The sequence below is a fragment of the Cydia strobilella genome, chromosome 2 (assembly GCF_947568885.1).
Source record: "Cydia strobilella chromosome 2, ilCydStro3.1, whole genome shotgun sequence".
NCBI lineage: Eukaryota > Metazoa > Arthropoda > Insecta > Lepidoptera > Tortricidae > Cydia > Cydia strobilella.
In genome coordinates this window covers 22,828,161-22,849,951 of record NC_086042.1, presented here as the reverse complement: position 1 = coordinate 22,849,951, position 21,791 = coordinate 22,828,161, and the positions used below count along the sequence as shown (strand labels likewise).

At 37.9% G+C, this 21,791-nt stretch overlaps 1 protein-coding gene across 1 annotated transcript in view; it reads right to left on the bottom strand.

The window, feature by feature from the left end:
- Nucleotides 1–1,045: 1,045 nt before the first annotated feature.
- LOC134753413 (lachesin-like) overlaps nt 1,046–21,791 on the bottom strand; it is a 31,538-nt gene continuing 10,792 nt past the window's right edge. The window contains exons 4-6 of the mRNA XM_063689305.1: nt 18,481–18,658; nt 5,756–5,892; nt 1,046–1,284 (exon numbers count right to left, since the gene is read on the bottom strand). Coding sequence (XP_063545375.1) covers nt 1,199–1,284; nt 5,756–5,892; nt 18,481–18,658 — 401 coding nt within the window. The 3' untranslated portion in view covers nt 1,046–1,198. The remainder of the gene's footprint in view (nt 1,285–5,755; nt 5,893–18,480; nt 18,659–21,791) is intronic.

Genomic DNA, 21,791 nt, shown 5'->3' with positions numbered 1-21,791 from the left:
TAAATGTGCTTAATATACATAATGTACCTATGAGAAATAAAATACCAGATGTAGTGCATAATTGTTTGCCATCGTATTTTGACAGAAATGCACGAACGTGCGAAGTACCTACTATGACAAATACGAGCGTTTCCGAGAAAATACTATAAAGTTAAAGTTAAAGTTAAAATCATTTATTGTACACCAAGAATTAGGCAGAAACAAAAATTAACTGGTCTTAAAACTAAGGGACAATTTATGTACATCTATGCATTTACAATGACGGTTGCACCGGTTCCTACACTAGGCGTGGCCTGTCACGTAGGTAACCAATCCAGACACGAAATATCTGTGACATGATTTGTGCGAAATGCCAATAAGACACTATACTTAAATTTAAAGAAGTTACTAATCAGTAGGTAATAACAATAATACTAGTTACAAAGCTAAATTTAAGACAGGGTGAAACTAAAACTACATACATAACAAACTATGGCAAACAACTATGCACTACATCTGTACCTACTTAAACGCATTTATTACAGCGTAAATAAAGGAGTACTGGACGAATACTGGAGAATATACCTACTTCAGTATTCGTCATGACTCAATAATTATAACGAGAAAATTAGATTCAAAGTTGATACAAGTCAGTATAGCACACTTTTTTACCCCCCATTATTTCGCATTTACTGTACCACGTACCTATTGTTGATGCAAGTGACTTGCCTCAGTATACAATATTCCGGTTTTTAAAATGGTATTAGTCGCCTCCGTGTATGTCACTTTATTTTCAAAACTTAAGTATACGAGTATGAATTTCAGAATGTTTTTTTTTTTTGTGAAAGGTAAATATTCAACTACTAGGCACTTGGACCGGTGGCACCGGTGGACTTGGTCACTTCTTCTTTAGTGTATGACATCTATTTCAGTTTATAAAAGTAAATATTGTTATTTTTTCATAGATATGTAAAAATACTAGTGGTATAATTGTCCCTTGTATACTGAGAAGTTATCGATCGATATCTCCATCAGGATTTCGCTTACCTACTATGAGCCGCAGTGGTTTTACGACACCACATTGACAAACCTCTTCTACAATAGTAATCACAAAAAAATTTAATGAAGTTAATTCCAAACATGAACCACTATAAGTTCTAGCGATAATCAGAGACGTGTAAATTCACACGGCGCGCGTCCACCACGCGCCGGCCATGTGTCAGCTGGCGAGCGCCGCAAGCAGAGTCAGCGTTGGATGCGAGAATGCCACAGAGCCGCCGCGCTGCATCGCGAGAGGATTCTCGCCTGTGAACAATTAACAAATTAATGCACTCACTAGCGGTTAACCGGATCAGCGGCAAGTATTTACATTTTATTATGCAACTGTTAAATTTTTAATACACATTGCGTTGCCACACGAATTTTAACCGCAAATGTTAAACTCGAAATCACCGCCTGCCTGCGGTATTCTATCGGAATCCCGCTATCACATGGTGGTGAACCGCCTTGTCACCTACATACCTATAAGGCAAACGCACAATGCCTGCCACAAATATCTTAGTAGTATTGAAGTATTTATAACAATTCCTGTTCAAGTTACCTGTATATGCTTAACTAGGTTTTGCCCGCGACTTCGTCTACGTGGAATCAGTAACAGCAGCTACAGTAAGTTTAGCGCCTGGATAAAGTGTAATAGCAATCATTCAATTTGAGCATAGCCTTAATTGCTAAACATCAATTATCAGGCAATTCATTAAATCTCTCAATTTCACCCCCCTTTTCACTCTATTTAGGGATGATGTCCGAGTTCCGACATAAATGTGTGTGTGTGTGTGTGTGTGTGTTTGTTTGTAATGTGTGGACCTATGTTGTCTTTTAATAAACGGATTTATATTTATAATTTATTTATAAAGACTATCCTATGTCCTTCCCCGGGACTCAAACTATCTCTATGCCAAATTTCAACTAAATTGGTTCAGCGGTTTAAGCGTGAAGAGGTAACACATACACAGGCAGACTTTCGCATTTATAATATTATTAGTATGGAAGTATGGATTTAAATGGGACAGTAAATCACGTTTCAAATTAACTGTCGAGGCGAAAACAGCTTGTTCACTTTATACCCTGCGAATTCATACTCCACGACATTATCGCCCCCTAGGCACCAATAAATACAACTCGCCTGCTAAAAATTCGAAACTTTCATGTATTTCCATAATTAATTTTTCATTCGCATTGTTCGCAGTCGCGGAAGTAAAGGTTTTCAGTTAGGTATTTAAATCAAACACTACAACGTCGCCACAGTCTTGCAGCTGTTGTTGCCACCAGAATGTCACACAGATTTCTTACATGCACTTATTTGTACATGTTTCTGTAATCATAAGAAATATTGGTCGTCGTTTTTAAGGTGGTTCGCTTCCGGTAGATAAAACAATTTCGTTTTATTAAGTCACTAGCTTTTGCCCGTGACTTCGTCTGCGTGGACTTAGTAACCGCAGCTACAGTATGAATAGCGCCTGGATAAAGTGTAATAGCAATCATGCTATTTGAGCATATGCATAATTGCTTATGTACACAAATTATCAGACGCTTCATTAATAATTTCAATTCCACCCCGCTTTCGACCCCCTTAAGGGATGATTTTCGGGATAAACACTATCCTATGTCCTTCACCGGGACTCAAACTATCTCTATGTCAAATTTCAACTAAATCGGTTCAGCGGTTTAATCGTGAAAAGGTAACACACAGACAGACAGACAGATTTTCGCATTTATAATATGGATTATCTACTCTCGAATATTCATTTGCGCTAAATTGATAGAAACATTTTGTTTTGTATAAAATGTTTCTGTATAGAAATCAAGCAAAAAAACGTTAAATTTTTTATCAACGTAACACCATAATTTGGCGTTTTTTGCGTGATTTCTGTATAAAACAAAGTTTTACTATCAATTTAGCGCAAACGAATATGCGTACATATTTATTTAGTAATAGTGTGTAATGACTTAATAAAAGGCAATGGTTTATTGTATGGAAAGCGAACCACCTTAAAGGATGACTCACGTTAGACCGGGCCGTGTCCGGACCGGTGCTTCCGGCGCTTCGTTTTCTGTGGAAAGCATCACGTGATCACCTGTCATGTCATAGAAAAGTTAGCGCCGGAAGCTCCGGCCCGGACACGGCCCGGTCTAACGGGAGTCAACCTTAACGCTTCGCAGGCTGCTCATATAGCGATGCAAAAACCATCAAATCCTGAAAATCAAAGATCCGTGAATGCAGAATCAATTTTCAATCTCGCCGATCGTCTTTCATATGTCTGACCTATTTAAGCATTCTTCGATATCACGGAACCGATCAAGCGACAAATGATTATTTTCAGGGTATCAACTGTTTTTAGATAAAACGGTGATACCCTCCATCTCCATTCAAAATCGCTGATCGGCCATTATTGCCATGGAGTTTGCATTATTGTTTTCCTTGGATTAGCGACATTTCAAATCTGGAGATAATTGAGTTGAACTCAATTATGTCAAAATACGTTTTGTAAAGCTATACGAGTGAGTAAAAGTGACATTGGAATTTCAACTGCAGCTGCATTACTGTTGCGACATTATTGCGGGGGCGTTGATGCTGCCGCTGGCTGTCAATTTCCTTGATATAATGAGTGACGGACTACGGTCAATCGCGACAGTAATGCGGCGGCAAACGCCACTCATTTGTGTTAATTGTTGAGCAAGGGTCCCACTATGCCATTAGTTTAGAAGACCCTTAGCAGGATTAAAGTCCGGGAAATTTAAAACAAACAAGAAATTTCGTTAACGTTTCAAAGACATGCGACGCGCGTGTAGTTATAGTTCACTTGCAGTTAAAAGCGTCTGCTTAGCCGGGCTATTTATAAGTACTTACTTAATTGCCGAAAGTTAAATAATCATTGGTTCACTCTTTTGCCACCCCAATGGGTAAATTTATATTTTCATATTTTCAAGTCAGCACGTAGGTCCTCGTATTTCAAAGAGAAGTGTAAAGACTTAAGTGTTACTTACTGTGTGCCAAGTTCAAGATTTACGAGTAAAGGTACTAAATTTAGAGTCCAGATAACACTTTGTAATGGCAGTAGCAGACTTTAATGTACCTATTTTATTATAATCTCTTTTTTTAAATACAACAGCTGTAGAGATTAGAATAAAAGATTGTAAAAAGAGCTAAAGAGTGCCCATAACATACTAGTATAAAGTTTAATACATAGTTGGTCAAACCAAATTGGCAGTAAATAAGAACAAAAAAAAACTACATTCATCCCTTTCTTTTCGGTGCTAGTACCTACTAGTGTAAGACAAAGATAGTATGATTCTCTCAGTCTATGTTTGAAATGAGACAGTCCTTTGACAAACTATATTTAGATATTTAAGGTACCCGTAGCTAACGGCCGTATTCGAACAATGCTAATAAGATGCCACAGCGATACGATACCGATATGTCAGTGTCAAAAGTGACATTTCTTCAACCAAAAATACCACTTTTGACCATGACAGATCGGTATCGTATCGCTGTGGCATCTCATAAGCTTGTTCGAATACGGTTGTAAGTCAAATAGCGAAAAATATTTGCCGAGTCCGAAGCAAGCGGAAATCCGTGACCTCTACCCACCCTTTGTTCGTGTACCTATGTTCCACATATAAAACTACTGTAGAATAGAGCCTACACAAGGAACTTCTTGTTTACATTGGATAAAAAGTTTAAAATTAGCAAACACAAACGAATCATCCAGTTGTAGGAGAAAATCCGTTAAAATCCGTCCAAAACTGTGTAAAACCCATCGGATGAAGGGGCGCTTAATAAAAAACTGCGCAATTCAGGTTTTTTCTGGGGATTACATCTATTAAATCTGATTTTGTCCGGAATATATCTACTCGTCCATACGAGTAGATTATATTCCGGACAAGATACATGTGCATACATGGCCGCAACTTTTTTGTAACATTTAAATGACTACCTACCTATACCGAATCTCTGATGAGTTTAATAAGTAATGTATATAAGAAAATCCAAATCATTTTAGATATTTCTGACGCCTTTTTTCATCGCCTAAATCTTGCCTGGATAAAACTCACAGCCGAAGCCTCTTTGGAACTTTTTCAAGCATTCTGCGAAAATTGCCTAAGCCTCCCCCTGTCAGCATAAATTCGGCAGGCCGGGAGAAAACACAAATTTCTACGATAGAAGAATGCTTGTATTAATATGCGGGTGATGCCTTCGATCCTATTGCCATTTTTAGCATAGCAAGTGACAGTCACAATTACAAGAGAGGATTTGGGAATATTTTGCTTGTCTGATTTACGTCGACGCTCTCGTCTCTTGAGTAAAAAATGAACCTTGTACGATGTTGGAAATATTTAAATATTTTGAGCTCTATAAACGAAAGTATATAAAATTATCGCATAGTAAGTACGTTATCAAAAGGAAAATGTAGAAAACACACCTTTGCAACTTAGGAGTCGTTGCAGTTATTTCACAGGTATATTCGTATAGTGTAGAAACAAATCGTAAGGTGATATCCAAAACATACAAATTTAAAAAAATAATTAAATTAAAATCAACCTTATTTTGGTATAATACTATGGCTATGAACTTGTTGTGGTACCTAATTAGTGAGTTTTGGTTGTCATCTGACGTATGTTTGGCGTGTTCCTGACACGTGGTACATGCTGATTCGCTGCCAGGACCTATAGAACCTTTGAGCGTGGGTAATTATAGTGTTATAGCGGTACTGGTTACCTCTGAGTACATGCACGGAGACCGCAGAAGCGGCGACGTCGGCGAGCGAGCAGCTGTAGTTACCGGAGTCGTGCCGGTTGGCGTTGGCGATGTACAGCCGCGACAGCGCGCCGTTGGCGGTCGCTTCGGTTTTCACGCTGTACATAAAAATATTTTTTGTTTATTTTAAACTTTATTGCACATCAAAAAAGTTACAAATGGCAGACTGAATGTCTCGTGGCAAAAATACGTATATAGTTAACATTTTTTACGTATAGCTGTACAAGAATGCTGGTAAACAAAGGAAAAAATTATAAGGGATAATAAAATAAAGGTGTAAACATTCTCTATGACGATTTTTAACGACACTAAATACTTTGATCGTAATTTTACGACATCCTAGCAAATAGTTGGGATTTACTGCGGATGATAAATGCTACTCGAACTTAAACCATAAAGTGCTGTTAACTGTTAAGCTATAATTTTAAGAACCACCCACACCGGTGATCAAAATGGGTTGACGATCCGTTTACAATAGCATAACGTAAATAAACAAGTATGTATAGTAGTTTCACTATCAGTTCATTTATGCCTTTATTCCTTAGTAATATAATTATAAAGTTATAAAACTTATAATGTAACGATTCGATCTCATTAAAAAACTCTTTTAGCAAAAAGATTACGTTAAAAAAGTTTGACCCATGAAAAAGTTCACCTCGAACGACTTTGAAATCCGTCGGTCCGATCTTGACATACGCATGAGTAAAAGTACCTAATTGACTTTGTTTCCTGGGTAGATTCCCTTATTATTAATCCACGTTAAGCTGTGAGTTGTCGATTGATTTTTAAAAGTTGATTGAGTGATACCTGAAAATGACTACCACAATTTTAACCCCAATTTAAAAAGCATATTCGAAAATGGATATATGGAGGAGAGGAGAGGATAGTCGAATAATGCGAACAAAATAAAAAATAGGAAATTCGCACAAACACAAGTTCGGGGACGTAACAACCCTACGATAAGTATGTTAAGTATGTAAGTAAATAATATATGTATGTACGTGTGTTTTCGCGAAGAAAACTGAATCCAGCTAACACCAATGGTTGACGAATGTGAAAGCGCGTTGTTTGTTTATGACTAAATATGATATACAAGCTGTTGTTATAATTTTTGTCTTGCTCAGATATAATTATTTTGCATTAAGATTACATACATTCGAGTGGCAGCGACGTAAAGTCAATCTCCTTGATGAAATGAGTGATGAACTGAACCAAAGATACATATAACTCCGTAATTATTATATCCTCTTTGACTGAACGTAACAATTGCGACAGCAATACAACAACCATAGCAACGCAAATTATCAAGGACATTGTCAGTGCCATAGTCTGCGTTAATGCCCCAGTACTTAATATTCAAACCGCAACGAGATTACTGTTGCAGCCGTGTTGTGCAGCATTGCTGCCGACTGGAGTGCTGCAGGAATTGTCAATTATCCACGCATCAACATTGATTTTGACATCTCCTGCAATCATTGCAGACGGCAATGCTGCACAGTTCGGGTTCGGGTTCAGACTGCACGCTATAACGCAGGTGCAGTCTGAACCCGCATGTTACCTTAATCCTTATCTGTGTAATTTATTTTGACTAATAAATGTGTTTAATTGGTCGTAGAAACAATTTTCAGTATAGTTATTGTAACATGTAAATTGTATCATTAAAAAAATTGGATTAATCGTTTTTCCTTGATAAGTTGCTTTCGTGAGCTTAATTGTACCGATAAACATTTTATGAAAGGCATATTTACCTTTCCTAAAAGAAAGGCACCTAATAACCATGTCATCGTGAAAAGGGTATCGTTATACAAAGGTTGTTAATGTTATTCATAAAGCTAACTTGTCGCATAGTCCATCCAGTAGGTATCCGTTTACAAACGGCGTCATCAATTTACAAACGATTTCACGTTTGCAAATTGCCGAAGGCAAATTGTTAGTGCGCTCAATAGTGTGAACGTAAACGTGATGGTTATCTGAGGGTGACCATGGTTTGCTGTTACCATACCTCCAAACCACCATCCTCACGGCCAATAAAATCTCAATGTCACCCAAAACCGAATCAAAGCACCACACTATCCACGTGGTCTTGTCTGTCCTACCCATAGAGAGCAATTGCGAAATCGGAGGCGCGGAGGGAGCAGTGACGGAGCGCGGGTACGAGCGAGGCGAGCGGCTGAGCCTGGTCGCCGAAGGCGCACAGATAACGAATCTAGAGTTTAATTTATATACACGAGACCAGCTTGAAGACGAGATAACATGTCTTGTGAATTGGTTTGCTATGCCTAGTGGCTGTGCGGAGTTGACGTGAACGTAAAATGGTTTTAACCGCACTCGTGTGGGTTGCTGGAAGGTACCTAATTTGATTGTAGGTATCTCTTATATGAATTTTATTCTATTTGCGCATTTTGTTCGTAAAAAGTACCACGTTACACTGATCCGGACCACAAAGCAATAAAATTGTTACGTTTACATTATATTCGTTTAGATACAGCAAAGATAGATATAACTCCGTAATAGATGGATACAGTCTAAGGAAAAAACGTGCCTCGAAAGTCACGAAAATTTGATTCTCGATCAGATGGCGCTACTACCTTTGGCATACTCTCGTATAAAGGGCGTTGACGGTTTCGTTTGTTATTTAACAATTTTAACGCATATCAGTGAAAGAACATGGTTCAAAATCATAAAAATAATTAATGCAAATAAAAAAAAAACATTTATCCATATTTTAATACATTTTATCGTATTTTTATAAATCTTAATTTTTAGTTTTAAAGTGTGTCGATAGATGGCAGTGAATTTACTGTGGTTACAAAATTTACTATGACAGTACCGCTCTAACCTATTATATCCTCTTTGGATACAGTAAGCTGCAAGTGATAGTCGACGTGCAAACAAATTTCAAAATACACACAGGTCCAATAAAAAAAAAGTTACCAATTTTAGAAAAAACATTGTCGTGATTATTATAACCGTCCGACCTTAGATTATTCTAACACTTTTTAAGTCTGTTATCGTTGTTGATCACCTCTATGCCCTATAATAAATTTGATTAATCGAGGTGACCTTGTGACACGGGGTGGACGCAAACACGCTTCTAGGGCTGGGTTATGTTCGGCGTAAATATATAATAGAATTTTGTTTATCCCGTATAGAGACAATATCGAGATGGACACCGAAATGGGTTATGGGTGTGAACAAAACTTAGGGGTCATACATTAATTACGTCACATGAATTTCATGATTTTTGACCCCTCCCCCCTCTTTGTCACACCTGATCACATTTGGAAAACCCCTGGTATGGCGTCACATATTAGGCAATTTTGTTTTCCACGAAATCGGCAATTCGAATTAGGTATCATTATTTCAATAAAACATTTTTTTATGAAAGCAATGTTAGTAATTTTATACCACGAAACAGATTACAAATAATAATTACATGAATTCAAACGATTATCATTGCAAAAAGTTGTTCTTTAACAAATAAAAACATCAATCAAATCAACAAGCGTGTGATGTAATTAATGGGTGACCCCTTTGGGTTAGACAAAAGGGATGTTGACTGTATTTAAATAAATAAAAAACACGAAATAAAGAACCAGAACATTATTACAAAAACGTAGACAGTATTAATTATTGGTCACAATATTTATTTAACACTGTGTGCCGGGAACCTGCTCGTATTAGTCGCGGCTCTGTTCGTAGTCGCTTTCCTCTTCAACGCGGTAAAACGCTACGAGTGTAGCACTACGAAAACGTTGCCAGTGAATGCATTAATCAATCGGATAGAAATATAAAAAAAGGTAACTTGACCGTGACATGAATGTTCATTTTTCATATAAATTCCATAGTGGCTAATCGTTTGGCCAGTTCGAAGAAAGAAACTGATTTGACTTATTCAAGCAAATACCCTATTTTGAGGTCTACTTAGATAGTAATTTCTTGATATGAAACAGTTATGTTTGTATGATCTGTCAGCTGGCAACAGTGTCAACAGTGATATTTCTGTTTCAACTGTGTAATTTAATATTATGAAACAAATAAATCTAATCTAACCTAATCAAACCTAATCAAAGGGTAATAATTAGACTTACAAATTAATAAAGATCCCTTCACACGTAATTTGCGTAATAGAGAAATAAACAACGAGACATTCAAACGTAGGAAGACACAGATACATTGAAATTATTAATTCCATAGGCGATTAATTAAGAATGAGCCCAGAGCAAGTTAAATAAATCCCCAGGCTCATGTTAATTAAACGCATAAACAGATAAATCAGGGGTTGTTTTATTCCCTATGCGATTTCGTTAGACCTAACTGTTGAAATGTTAAATATCTTAGCAGTGCGACGCGGCGGGCGTCGGCATCCCTACAATGTACGAATACAATTACAAATAATTAGTGTTAATAAATTTAGTAGACGCAACAAATGCTCGAACGGCCAAAGTGGCCTAATATTATCGTAACACACCTTTGTTATAAATGTTATACTAGAAATATGTAAAGGTAGGTACAGATATATTAGGCCATTTTAGCCGTCACCATCTACATGATTCTGACTGTAGATCGCGTATCTTCTTGAAACATTCGAACAGATCGAAAGGAAATAAAGGCACCCTAATACAAATACAGAGAAAGGTAAAAATTTAAAATAGTCGTACTTACCACTAAAAATATCAAATCATTATATTATCCTTAAACATTTTGTAAGAGCCGCCGACCTCAAGTGCTTGACTCTTAAAGTAATTTGTATGACCCGCAATAAATCTTTAAGGCAATCCAAACATAGAATGAAGGCAGTTAGCACCCCATAAATTTAATTTCAGATAAGTTAAATGAACAGGGAAATTTCATAGGCTAACACAATACAATCTGTTTGTGTTGTTACGAATATAAAGCGATTATTATAATTATCATCTCGATCTTAACAAGAAACTAAAGCATGAAGGGGCTTTGCAGTTTGCACTGGCGGAATTATAAAATTTGAGTTAGGTAGGTACTTCACTTTGTTTAGATTCCTTTCGTGCGTTGTCTCATCCGCTACTTATAAATTCTTTCTCAATAATTATAGTTTATGCTACAACCAAAAATATGAACGGTAGATTATTACCAAGATAGTAATGTAATGACTTTCAACTGAACCAAGAAAAAAAAACAAGTTAATCTATTCTAGTGAAAAAGTAAAAAGTCAAATTTTAATTTTAAAAAATGTTTTCAGTCAGCAGCTGAAATGACTAAGCGGGCCAGGTGCTCAAAATAATCGGCACACGCTCTTTACTCCTTTGACATTAAAGTTGTGTTAAGATATATTTTTTTAGTTTCTAATTTATGTATTGACACAAACACATACATAAAAAACATGACAGCTAACAAAGCCTCCTAGGGCTTAATTGCCGCTGTAAAACATTTAAACAGTTATCTATATGCTGCATTCTGTACGAGACATGTTTACATTTTACGTTGTATCTCTATAAGAATGTGCGTATGTTACCGGTTTGGCAATCATCATATCAACATAATCAAATTCAATTTCTTCGGTACCATTGGCGCAAGATGAGTTCATGCATTGTTCTCCTGGAACTTCTTTTGCTTTTAACTTTTCTGTGTATTATCTATCAAAAACTGCAATTTAACTTGTATTTTTTCACCTCGGCAGCTCGAACAAGCCTACTTTCATCACTCCCTGGAGTGAGGAGAGTGTGACTTTCCTCCCTCCAGGGAGTGAAATAAAGTAGCTTTTTAATTTAGTGAAGGTCATTACAAATTCGTTTTTTTTTTTCTGTATTATTCTGTATAATTCTAAATACATTTTAACCTTTAATATGGTCTTACTACTGAGGTGAAACATTATATGTGCAATACGAGGGGAAAGTTGGTTTTTCTTGCGAGTGTTTATTTCGAGTCCCGAGAAAGCGAAAGATCCTATAATTGAATCACGAGCGAAGCAAGTTATTCTAAGTTAGAATCTTGAGCGTAGCAAATGTAACAAATAACTATCGAATTAACTAGTTACGTTTATCTTCTCAGAGCTGACACATCGCGTGTCGCTTTATATTACATATAATAGATAATTTAAAACAAAAGCAATAACAAAACATTTATAAAACGCTCGGATAATGTCTTTCATTTCTGAATATATACAACTTATTTGCAAATCACATTTTTCTCAATGCAAATCCCTATTTCTACGTAGGTACCTACTTGTTTACGTCTGTGCAGTTAACATTTTGCTCTGTTTCCACACAAACAAACAGTACACTCAAGTAGAAATAACGCATCCATATAGCAAACATGTCAGTTCCATCTTTAGCACGAACAATGGATGTTGCTGGCATTTGTGCTTCAAACAATGCACTTACTTTACTCCTACAACTCCCGCATCGAAGTTGTAACGTGTACAATACATCTTCAATTTAAGTTGGGAATTAGAAAGGCACTGAAGTGCATGGATTGAAATTGAGTACCTAGTGAATAGTGACAGACCTGGAGAAAATGAATTTGAAATAAAGAAATTTTGAGGTAGAAATGAGATAATAAATTAGATCGGTGATACCTAGCGGTGGGGTTAAATTTGATTTCGTTTTCCGGTTTAGAATTATTGATGTAGACTAGGGTGAGAATCAACAGTTTATTAAATTATCTATAAAGTACAGTTCTTTAAATTATCACTTTTCTAGCGTTTGACTTCGTTGGTGTAAAATAAGAAATTCGATATCCCACTTCAAAATTGCATTCCATAGTAAATTGTTTCCCCCTTTTCACCCCCTTATAGGCTTATTTTTGGAATATTATTTTCAGTACGTAAGACTCAAATTCTGTGTTACATACTAGCCTGCCTTCACCAAACGTTTTAGATAAGCGGTAGACCTATTATAAAGGTTCTTGAATTGGCCGAGCAGTAAAGCAAAAGTGTGACGGATTTTTCATAAATCACCCTCATCTCACCTCCAAGCTGAGGGTGATCGTTAGTGCTAGAAAGCTGTAATTTGGTATGGATATAAATCAATCAATCCGACAACGTGGTAAATGAAATCCGCCGCGGCCGCATCTTCGTATATTTAAGGTAGAAAGGTAGCTTCTAGCCCAGAGGCCTTTAATAATAGTCAAAGATCCCAGAGCCCCCAAGACATTACTTATTTTCTCATGAATAAAATGTATGGGATAAAGTAGTAGGTACGTATTAGTATCCAACATTAAGACCGTCAAGGGATGCGTGGTGAGGAGCTCTGAACACCGTAGTCTTGACTCATGCTTGGGCAATTATTATTTTTACATGTATTTTGGCATAACAACAGAAACAGGCCCGGGCGTCTGACTTACTGCTTAGTTGGATTCAAATAGAATAACGTGTGCGGAGTGAAATCTGGACAAAATTCAACGTCATATTAAATAACTACATGGGGGATGAATGTTGCTCACGTCCGCAGGAAGCACCTATCAATACCCTGCACGTATCCCCTGGGTGGTGCTAAACGAGCGACAACCACAAAGGCGAAATAGGCGAAATCAGTATCTGCTCACATACGAAATGGCTATTACGAATGTTCAATGTTCTCGAGGATCCAAGAATCCCAAGACCAAAGATGTGAAACCTTCAGTTCGCATCTGGCAGCTAAATATCGAAGGCATCAGTCAAGCCAAATGCGACTTCCTGCAAAAACAACTGCGGGACTATGACATCGACATAGTCAACATTCAAGAAACACACAGTAAAGACGAGCAAGACCTGCACAGAAGAGGCCGCATACCAGGATACACTCTCATCAAGGCGCTCCATCATCCTGAGTATGGGATAGCTACATACGCCAGAGATAACCTTAATGAAGTGGCCCTAGTGTCTGCCAGCAGTGAAGAAAACGTCTTCACTATCACTGTTCGAGTAGGCGACCTGAAGATCGTTAATGTGTACAAACCTCCCAGAGCCGGATGGGGGCCTGGCCTACTCCCCACGCCCAGCCACCCATGTATCTACGCGGGGGATTTTAATAGTCACCACACGAACTGGAAATACAGCAAAAATGATGCGAACGGAGAAGCACTTGTCCAGTGGGCAGAGGTGGCCGATCTACACCTGGTTTTCGATGCAAAGGACCCGGGCACTTTTCACTCTGCGCGTTGGCTCAAGGATTACAACCCAGACCTCGCTTTCGTAACAAAGGACTGCCTCGACCAGCCTCTTCCTACGACTCGGACCATTATGCCTTCTTTTCCAAACAGCCAACACAGGCCGGTACATTTAGAAGTAGGCTTAAAAATACCTATTATAAACTCTATGCCCTTGCCAAGGTGGAATTTTGGTCGAGCAAACTGGGGTAGCTTCAAAACCCAACTTGATGCGGAGCTTTTGGCAGCAGACCTAAACCCATGCGCGCGGAACTACAAGGTTTTCTCTGACTTAGTCATTAAAGTCGCAAAAAACACCATCCCCCGAGGGTACAGAAAGGAGTATGTCCCAGGTTGGAACACACAAAGTGAACTTCTATACAAGTCGTACCAAGCTACAGGAGACCATGAGGTGGGCACAAAACTTCTGCAATCACTGGATCTGCACAGAAAGCAGAAATGGGAGTCGCTGGTGGAGAACATGGACTTTAAAAAATCTAGTAGGAAAGCGTGGCATACCTTGCATAAACTGACAGGGAAAAAGGCATCACCGAGAACTAACCAACTTACAGTACACCCTAACGCTATTGCGAATCGCATGGTAGAACTGACACGAGCAAAGAAAGACAAGCTAGTGACAAAGAAAATTAAGCACAAGCTAACGGAACTCAGACGTTCGATGCCAAGTAATAGCGAACTCTCTAAAACTTTTTCCATAGATGAAGTAGCCTCTGCAATAAAACAACTGAAACCGGGGAAGGCGGCTGGACCAGATAAAATTTATAATGAATTTATCCACAACATGGGTCCAATCAGTGTCAGCTGGCTTGCTGCTCTGTTTTCAGATATTCTGGTAAAGAACCATATACCGAAAGAGTTCAAGAAGTCCAATGTCATAGCCCTACTGAAACCTGGTAAGACCGAACATATTCCAGAAAATTTCAGGCCCGTGTCTCTCCTTAGCTGCATCTATAAGTTGCTTGAGCGTCTAATTCTCACAAGGATTACTCCCTACATAGAAGCCGCCACTCCGCCTGAACAGGCTGGATTCAGATGTGGGCGCAGCTGTACCGACCAAGTTCTTGCTCTCACCACCCATATTGAAGCTGGTTTCCAGAATAAGTTAAAGTCCACCGCCGTCTTTATAGACCTAACAGCTGCCTACGATACTGTCTGGAAACACGGCATGATATACAAAGTTCTGTCAGTGATCCCCAGCCGAGAAATCGCAGACCTACTGTGCAACATGCTCAGTGAAAGGGAGTTCGAGGTCTTCCTCGGCGACCAGAAGAGTAGGAAGAGGAAATTGAACAATGGGCTCCCTCAGGGATCTGTCCTGGCACCACAGCTGTTCAACCTTTATATCCACGACCTGCCACAAACCACAGCCAGAAAGTTTATTTATGCGGACGATATTGCCCTGGTAGCCCAGAGCCGTACATTTGGGGAAGGCGAGAGCCAGCTTACTGCGGATTTGGGGACCTTGGAAGCGTATTTTCGAGAGTGGAGACTCATACCGAGCGCCAGGAAAACAGAAGTGTCCTGCTTTCACCTAAGCAACCACCTTGCTAAACACGAGCCAACTGTCACTATGGGTGGCGAAAAGATACCTTACAACCCTTTCCCAACATACCTGGGCATTACTTTAGACAGAACCCTAAGCTACAAAGAACACCTCACCAAGCTCTCGCGCAAAGTATCGACCCGGAACAACATACTGCACAAGTTGTGTGGCACCTCATGGGGGGCATCTGCGGAATGTCTCCGTTCAACGGCTCTGGGACTCGTCTATCCCACTGCAGAGTACTGTGCTCCAATTTGGCTACAAAGTGCACACACGCAATTGGTAGACTCGAAGCTCAATGTCACCATGAGATGCATTACTGGGACAGTGAAATCTACACCTTTCCACTGGCTTCCGGCGCTTAGTCGAATCCCGCCTCCACATCTGAGAAGGAAACAGGCGCTGCTAAGAGAAAGTAACAAGATCAGAGCATGCCCTTCTCTCCCAATGCATGAGGAGTTTACCAACCCGCCTATGGCGAGACTAAAGTCCCGTCGCCCGGCATACACAGCCGCTGCAACACTCACACAAAGTTCCTTCGACGTACAGCAGCACTGGAAACAAGAATGGATGAAGCAAGCTGACGGTACCCCGGCCGCGAATATAGATCCGACTATCATGAGCAAGGGGACCGACCTTCCTAGGAAACTATGGTGTCGCTTAAACCGCCTAAGAACCGGGCACGGGCGATGCAACTTCTTCCGGCATAAGTGGGGCTGGAGTGACTCTGCGCTGTGCGATTGCGGCATCGAGGACCAGACCATGGAGCACATCATCCAGCGGTGCCCACTCCGCGCATACTCGGGTGGCCTGGATGACCTATTAGACTTGACGGCCGATGCTGTGCAGTGGTTGCAAAACTTGGATGTTGCCTTATAAAATAATATACTGTACATAATTTTTGCCTATGTGACTATATCGCCATACGATTAAATAAAATAAATAAACTACATGGTTAGTTTTTGTAAATTTTTTATGTTCTTTAATAATGTATTAAACAACGTTACATGCAAGATAAAGTTTACTCAAATGCGAGATTTTTAACGGCAGTTATGGTACATTAAAGCCATTGGTGTCGAATACATTTTTAATTATAATTTAATTTCCTTAGGAAAACTTTTTTAGGACACTTCGTATGCTGGACATATTTCACATTTGACGACCGTTGGACCATTGGTGTTCTCAAAATAATAGTTACCTTGGCATGAATTTTCTTTTTAAGTGACATATGATTAGTTCTCCACCCTTATTTTCTTAAATAAAAAGTAGAAGTGTCGGTTATAGGTTCCCTGTGTCACTGGTGCCACTACGTTGCGTCATCTTAAACTCAAAGGTTGTTACGATTATAAATAATTATTAATCGCATTGTATGTCGTCAATCAATATCTAACCGAAGCTCTTTTAATTATTTTTCATCTCAGCAGCTCGAACAAGGGTACTTTGCTACTTAAAAACAGTGAGCAAAATCGCATTTTGCTCACTGAATGAGACAAAATGACATTCAAGCGACCTTTATATTCAAATGTCATTTCACCGTGCGGGGCCCAATACAAGTTCGAAATACTTGGATTCTATTATATCTGTCCCTTTCACGTCGTTAGCAAAAAGAAAGAGACAAAAAAGTTGAAACTACATTCAACGGTATATTGACGGTTTATAATAGACCCTCGAAAAACGTCAGAACGCATTGTTCCAAAACACGTACGAATTCTTAATAATTAATTAATAAGTAAGTATTCTATTGTACAATTAAAATAATGAACAATTAAAATTACACAGATAATCACTCAAAATAAAGAATTATACTTTTAATAATCTCTACTATAGTTGAAAAATAGTAGTATCCGCAATTCGGACCGTATCTTACAGTTTTTTTTAATAAAATAAAAGCTATTGATTGAAGTGTCGATCAGTCTATGTGTTGATGTTCGTTATTTCCATACTATTTTACTGAAATTTATTTAGTTTTGTTTTTGTGTTTGATTGCGGTAATTAACATTAATTGTTAGAATATCTTAAGAAACCATAAGTGAATGATGAAGAAGGATTACATTTTTCAGGTTATCTCATATTTTCTCACTGCTGAGGTAAAAAGCTGTGTGTACTACGTGAGATCAAAGTTATTTACATCTCGTGTGCTTTTGAGTCCCTTACTTTACTACGGCCAAGATTCTAGACTTATAATGAGTGAATCTATTATAACTAGAATCTTTCGCTTGCACGGGACTCAAAATAAGCACTCAAAGTAATATCAATCTTTTCTCTCTTGTTGTACAAATAACTATTCTCTAATTACCAAACCGTATTTGTTAATTTTAATATAAAATCCTAACAAATATTTTAAAGAAGTTAGACAAATTAAAAGTTTTATAATTCATTGAGGTAGAACCGACATAAATTTCCGCTAGGTACCTGAAGTGATCACATTTTAATTTATCTTTGTTCTTTTTATCAAAGCAAACACCCTGGTTATTATTTCTTTTCATCCGACCTAACAAGGTAGATACTTATAACAAACTTTTTATCGATTGATAGAAATAAAGAGGCTTCCATACACTACGATTCGTATTTAATCAAAGTGACGACACTAGACTTACATATTATGTGCGCAAAAAGTCCGCTTTAATAGCAAAAGCTTTTTATACACTGAGTTTTTATATAAGACTGTGATAAAAATTATTTTGATGAGTAGTCTGATACTCAGCCTATCAATCAGGTGTACACTTATGGTTTGGGTCATTTAAGTATATTTGAAATATAAATAATCATCTACTACCTAATTACCTATAGTAATTAGATCTGAAGAACGTTCTTATGCTTCTATTGCTGTGGTACAGCAAAGGTAGACCATCTCTGTACCTACAATTTATGCTTATATGCGTAGAGCCGACCTGATGCCACCTCTCTCTAATAGTCTCTCTTGCTTCCAATTAGTTGATATGTCTCACAACGCACCGCAAACCGCAATTATATGATTGAGCCCTCCTATAGAACTTGTATAAATAAGTGTGGGACCGACCTGATGCCTCCTCTCTTTGTGTCATAGTTAAGCAGCCTGGCGCCATGCTTCCAGTTGACCTGCCTGGTGGGCTGCGGGACCTCGCTCACGATACACCGGAGCTCTATGATGGAACCCTCTTTGTAGAACTTGTCCTGAAGCGGACGACCTCGCTCGTCGATTATCTCCACTTTCGGTACTGTTGACAATTATTTCAATATTTAAAAACCACGTTTTTGCAGAGACTTATCACAGACATTTACCTCTTAGTACGGTCGGTGCCCTAACTTGAGACGAAAGTTTACGGCTTTTTATACAAACGTAGTCCTCATTTCCCTCTCTGGATATTACTATTATTGAAAATACATATACGTATACGTTTGAATTATTTTGAATTTTTAATTATTATAAGAGTTAGGAGCATTTCAAAATTTGTTTGTAATCTATATTTATTTATTAATTATTTATTTTATTTATTTGGAGATCCAACAGCTGTAACATTAACATTAAAATTATAGTAGTATAGTAGTGTAGAAGTATAGTAGTAGTGATTTCGCACCTAATTTTTACAATAATAAAAAAAACAAGAAAAGTCAAACGTAGGGGCATAGCAGAGCTATAGTTAATATACATCAAATTATGTAAAAATATTTTACATTATGTCAATGCCCAGAGTGGAAAATGGGGACTACGTTTGTATAGAGAAGCGGCCATCCCCTTTCCTCTTAAATACCCACGTCGCCATACTAATTGTATAGAAAAGTTGATAGTTGGATACTATTATGTTAGGGCACCGACTATAAGAAGAGGGTAGGTACTATAAGAAGAGATTATATTTATTTATTTTTGACGTATTCCAAATCCCTGTGATGATTTCAAGTATCAACGCGCGACAGGATGTGTTTAATAATATACTTTTTAGATAATTTATTAGAAACATTACCCACCCGTGTAATCATTTCCGTAACTAGGAGAATTGAAACAATTCATGAAACTGGTCAGGATTCAATCAAAACTTGAGCCACAAAAATTAGGTAAGCTTATAGAAACAAAAACAATGTATTTACTCAGCGGGTTTGGATGAAAGGCCAGGATAGTATTAAGTCGCGCATAATCCACGACTAGCGCCCATTTACACGTCGCCCTGTTTGAACAGTCCACATCCACATATATGTATACAATTTAGCACGGTAGTCCTTTGTAATAAGGCGAATAAAGCATAAGTATATATCTTTGATGTTGACTCAGCGAACACTTCACTGCTTTATATGACAAACTCCACAAATTGTGGAGTTTAAGTTAAACAGTTTAGGTTAGGTATTCAAGAAAATAGGCAAAAAATTCCCCTCCCCCAACCCCCCTTTATCTTCGAAACTACTGGATCTAGACTTATATTGACCGGGATATAGACCGTGATTACCTTTTGTATTATTTGTGAGCTCCCGATATTTCGACGCAGTTCGAGTGGATCGAGTTGCATAGTCCCAAGGTTATTTCGACAGAACGCCACTATATACCAAGATTGGTAAGAGAAGCCGTTGAAATTCACAAATACAAAAATTTCAATCGTGAAGATGGGTTTAAACTGTCAAATGTGTGGAATCCTGTGATTTGTTTGTGTAAAAAACCAGTGATATCCGAATCAAACACGCGTAGTGACACCGTGAGTGTAGTGTGTTTGGACAGACTAACGATTGTGAACGCGACCGGACCAACAAGTGTGAATGCGACCGTTGGTAACGTTGAAAGTGAACGCAGCCGACGCGCAAGAATGAGGGTAGACAGAGCGCTGTCTACACAACTTTGACACCCACCCGCTATCTTCAGTCACCCGTGAACATGATGCATGTAACTGCGTCGAAATATCGGGAGCTTACAAATAATACAAAAGGTAATCACGGTCTATATTCCGGTCAATATAAGTCTAGTGAAACTAACCGTGAATCATTCAAAACTCTACTGGATCTAATACACAAAATAGTTAATTTACCTAGATGACAGGAAAATCTATTACAAATGTGCAGTCAAGCGTGAGTCGGGCTTAATTACTTAGCTATTGATCCGACCCCAACGCTTTTATAAAGACGTTTCACTCACAAAAAAATAATACATTGTGTAATTGGACGCTATTCCGACTCGCACTTGGCGGGTTTTTTTATCCTCGTTTATATAATAGTTAAATAAAGTAAGGACGAAATTTTAGAGACTTTTTTACAAATGCTAAGTCCAATTACATCAATAAAAATAAACTAAAGTAAGAACGAAATTGCTTGTTTGTTATCAAATAAGATAAAATGCTTGATTTAGAAACATCGCAAAGTAAAAATATTTTTTATAAGAATAAATATCAGTTTGTTTGTTTACTTTTTGTTTACTACACAAATGAAACGAAACTTAATCTTCTTTCAATCACGATTTCAATTGAAATTCTCTAACTATAAATGAAATGACGATGAATCATATTTATTTGGTAGACGATTCTGAAAAAATACGAACGGCAATCTAATGACGTAAAGATAAAACCCGCAGGCATGTACCATTGTACCTATTCGGACATTTTGGCAACGCGTATAACGTTGAGCTTGGCACAGTATCGTGGGAACATATACAAGATATATGACGCATAGTATCGTTTTCTCATGCATGCAAATGTTGGCGTAACGCTAATATAAAATATGCAAGCATTATGCGAGAACTTGGTGGTTGTTTTTTCAGCGGTTATATGGGTTCATGAGTGAGATGGAGCAGTTTAACTTCCCGTTTTATCAGAAATTTGAATCGATAATATATTATAACTGTAATATATCATACACCAAAGAAAAAGTGACCAAGTCCGGTGGCCGAGGCGGGAATCGAACCCGCGTCTTAAGCTTATACGCGGCTAATATATATTTTATTCAAAACGTCGAGCAAGTGACACCCAAAGCTGAAGTTTGTCGTTTGTTTTTGTGTCGTGACAGCTTACATCCCATGATAAGACAAATATTTAGTGCCTCAGAAAAGTACGACAGATAATACGCTGCTAACCTGTCAGGCTAAATTGTTGATGGGTAAATTTTATCAAGTTTGGTTAGGGTTAAGAGGGAGAAAAATGTAGCAAAATGTACAACAAGGTACCAGAGAGACAAAGGATATAAATACATACAAAATTAATAGGATAAACATACAATATATTACACAAAAAGGAATGGGGAAAATACACTAAAAATTGGAAAGAAGTAGAAAAATATAAAGCAACATACAATACAAATATAGGCACATTAATTAATCAGATAAGATAGCTACCAGTAACGAATTCAGAGTTCAAATCCTTTCCATTTTTTTATAAAATA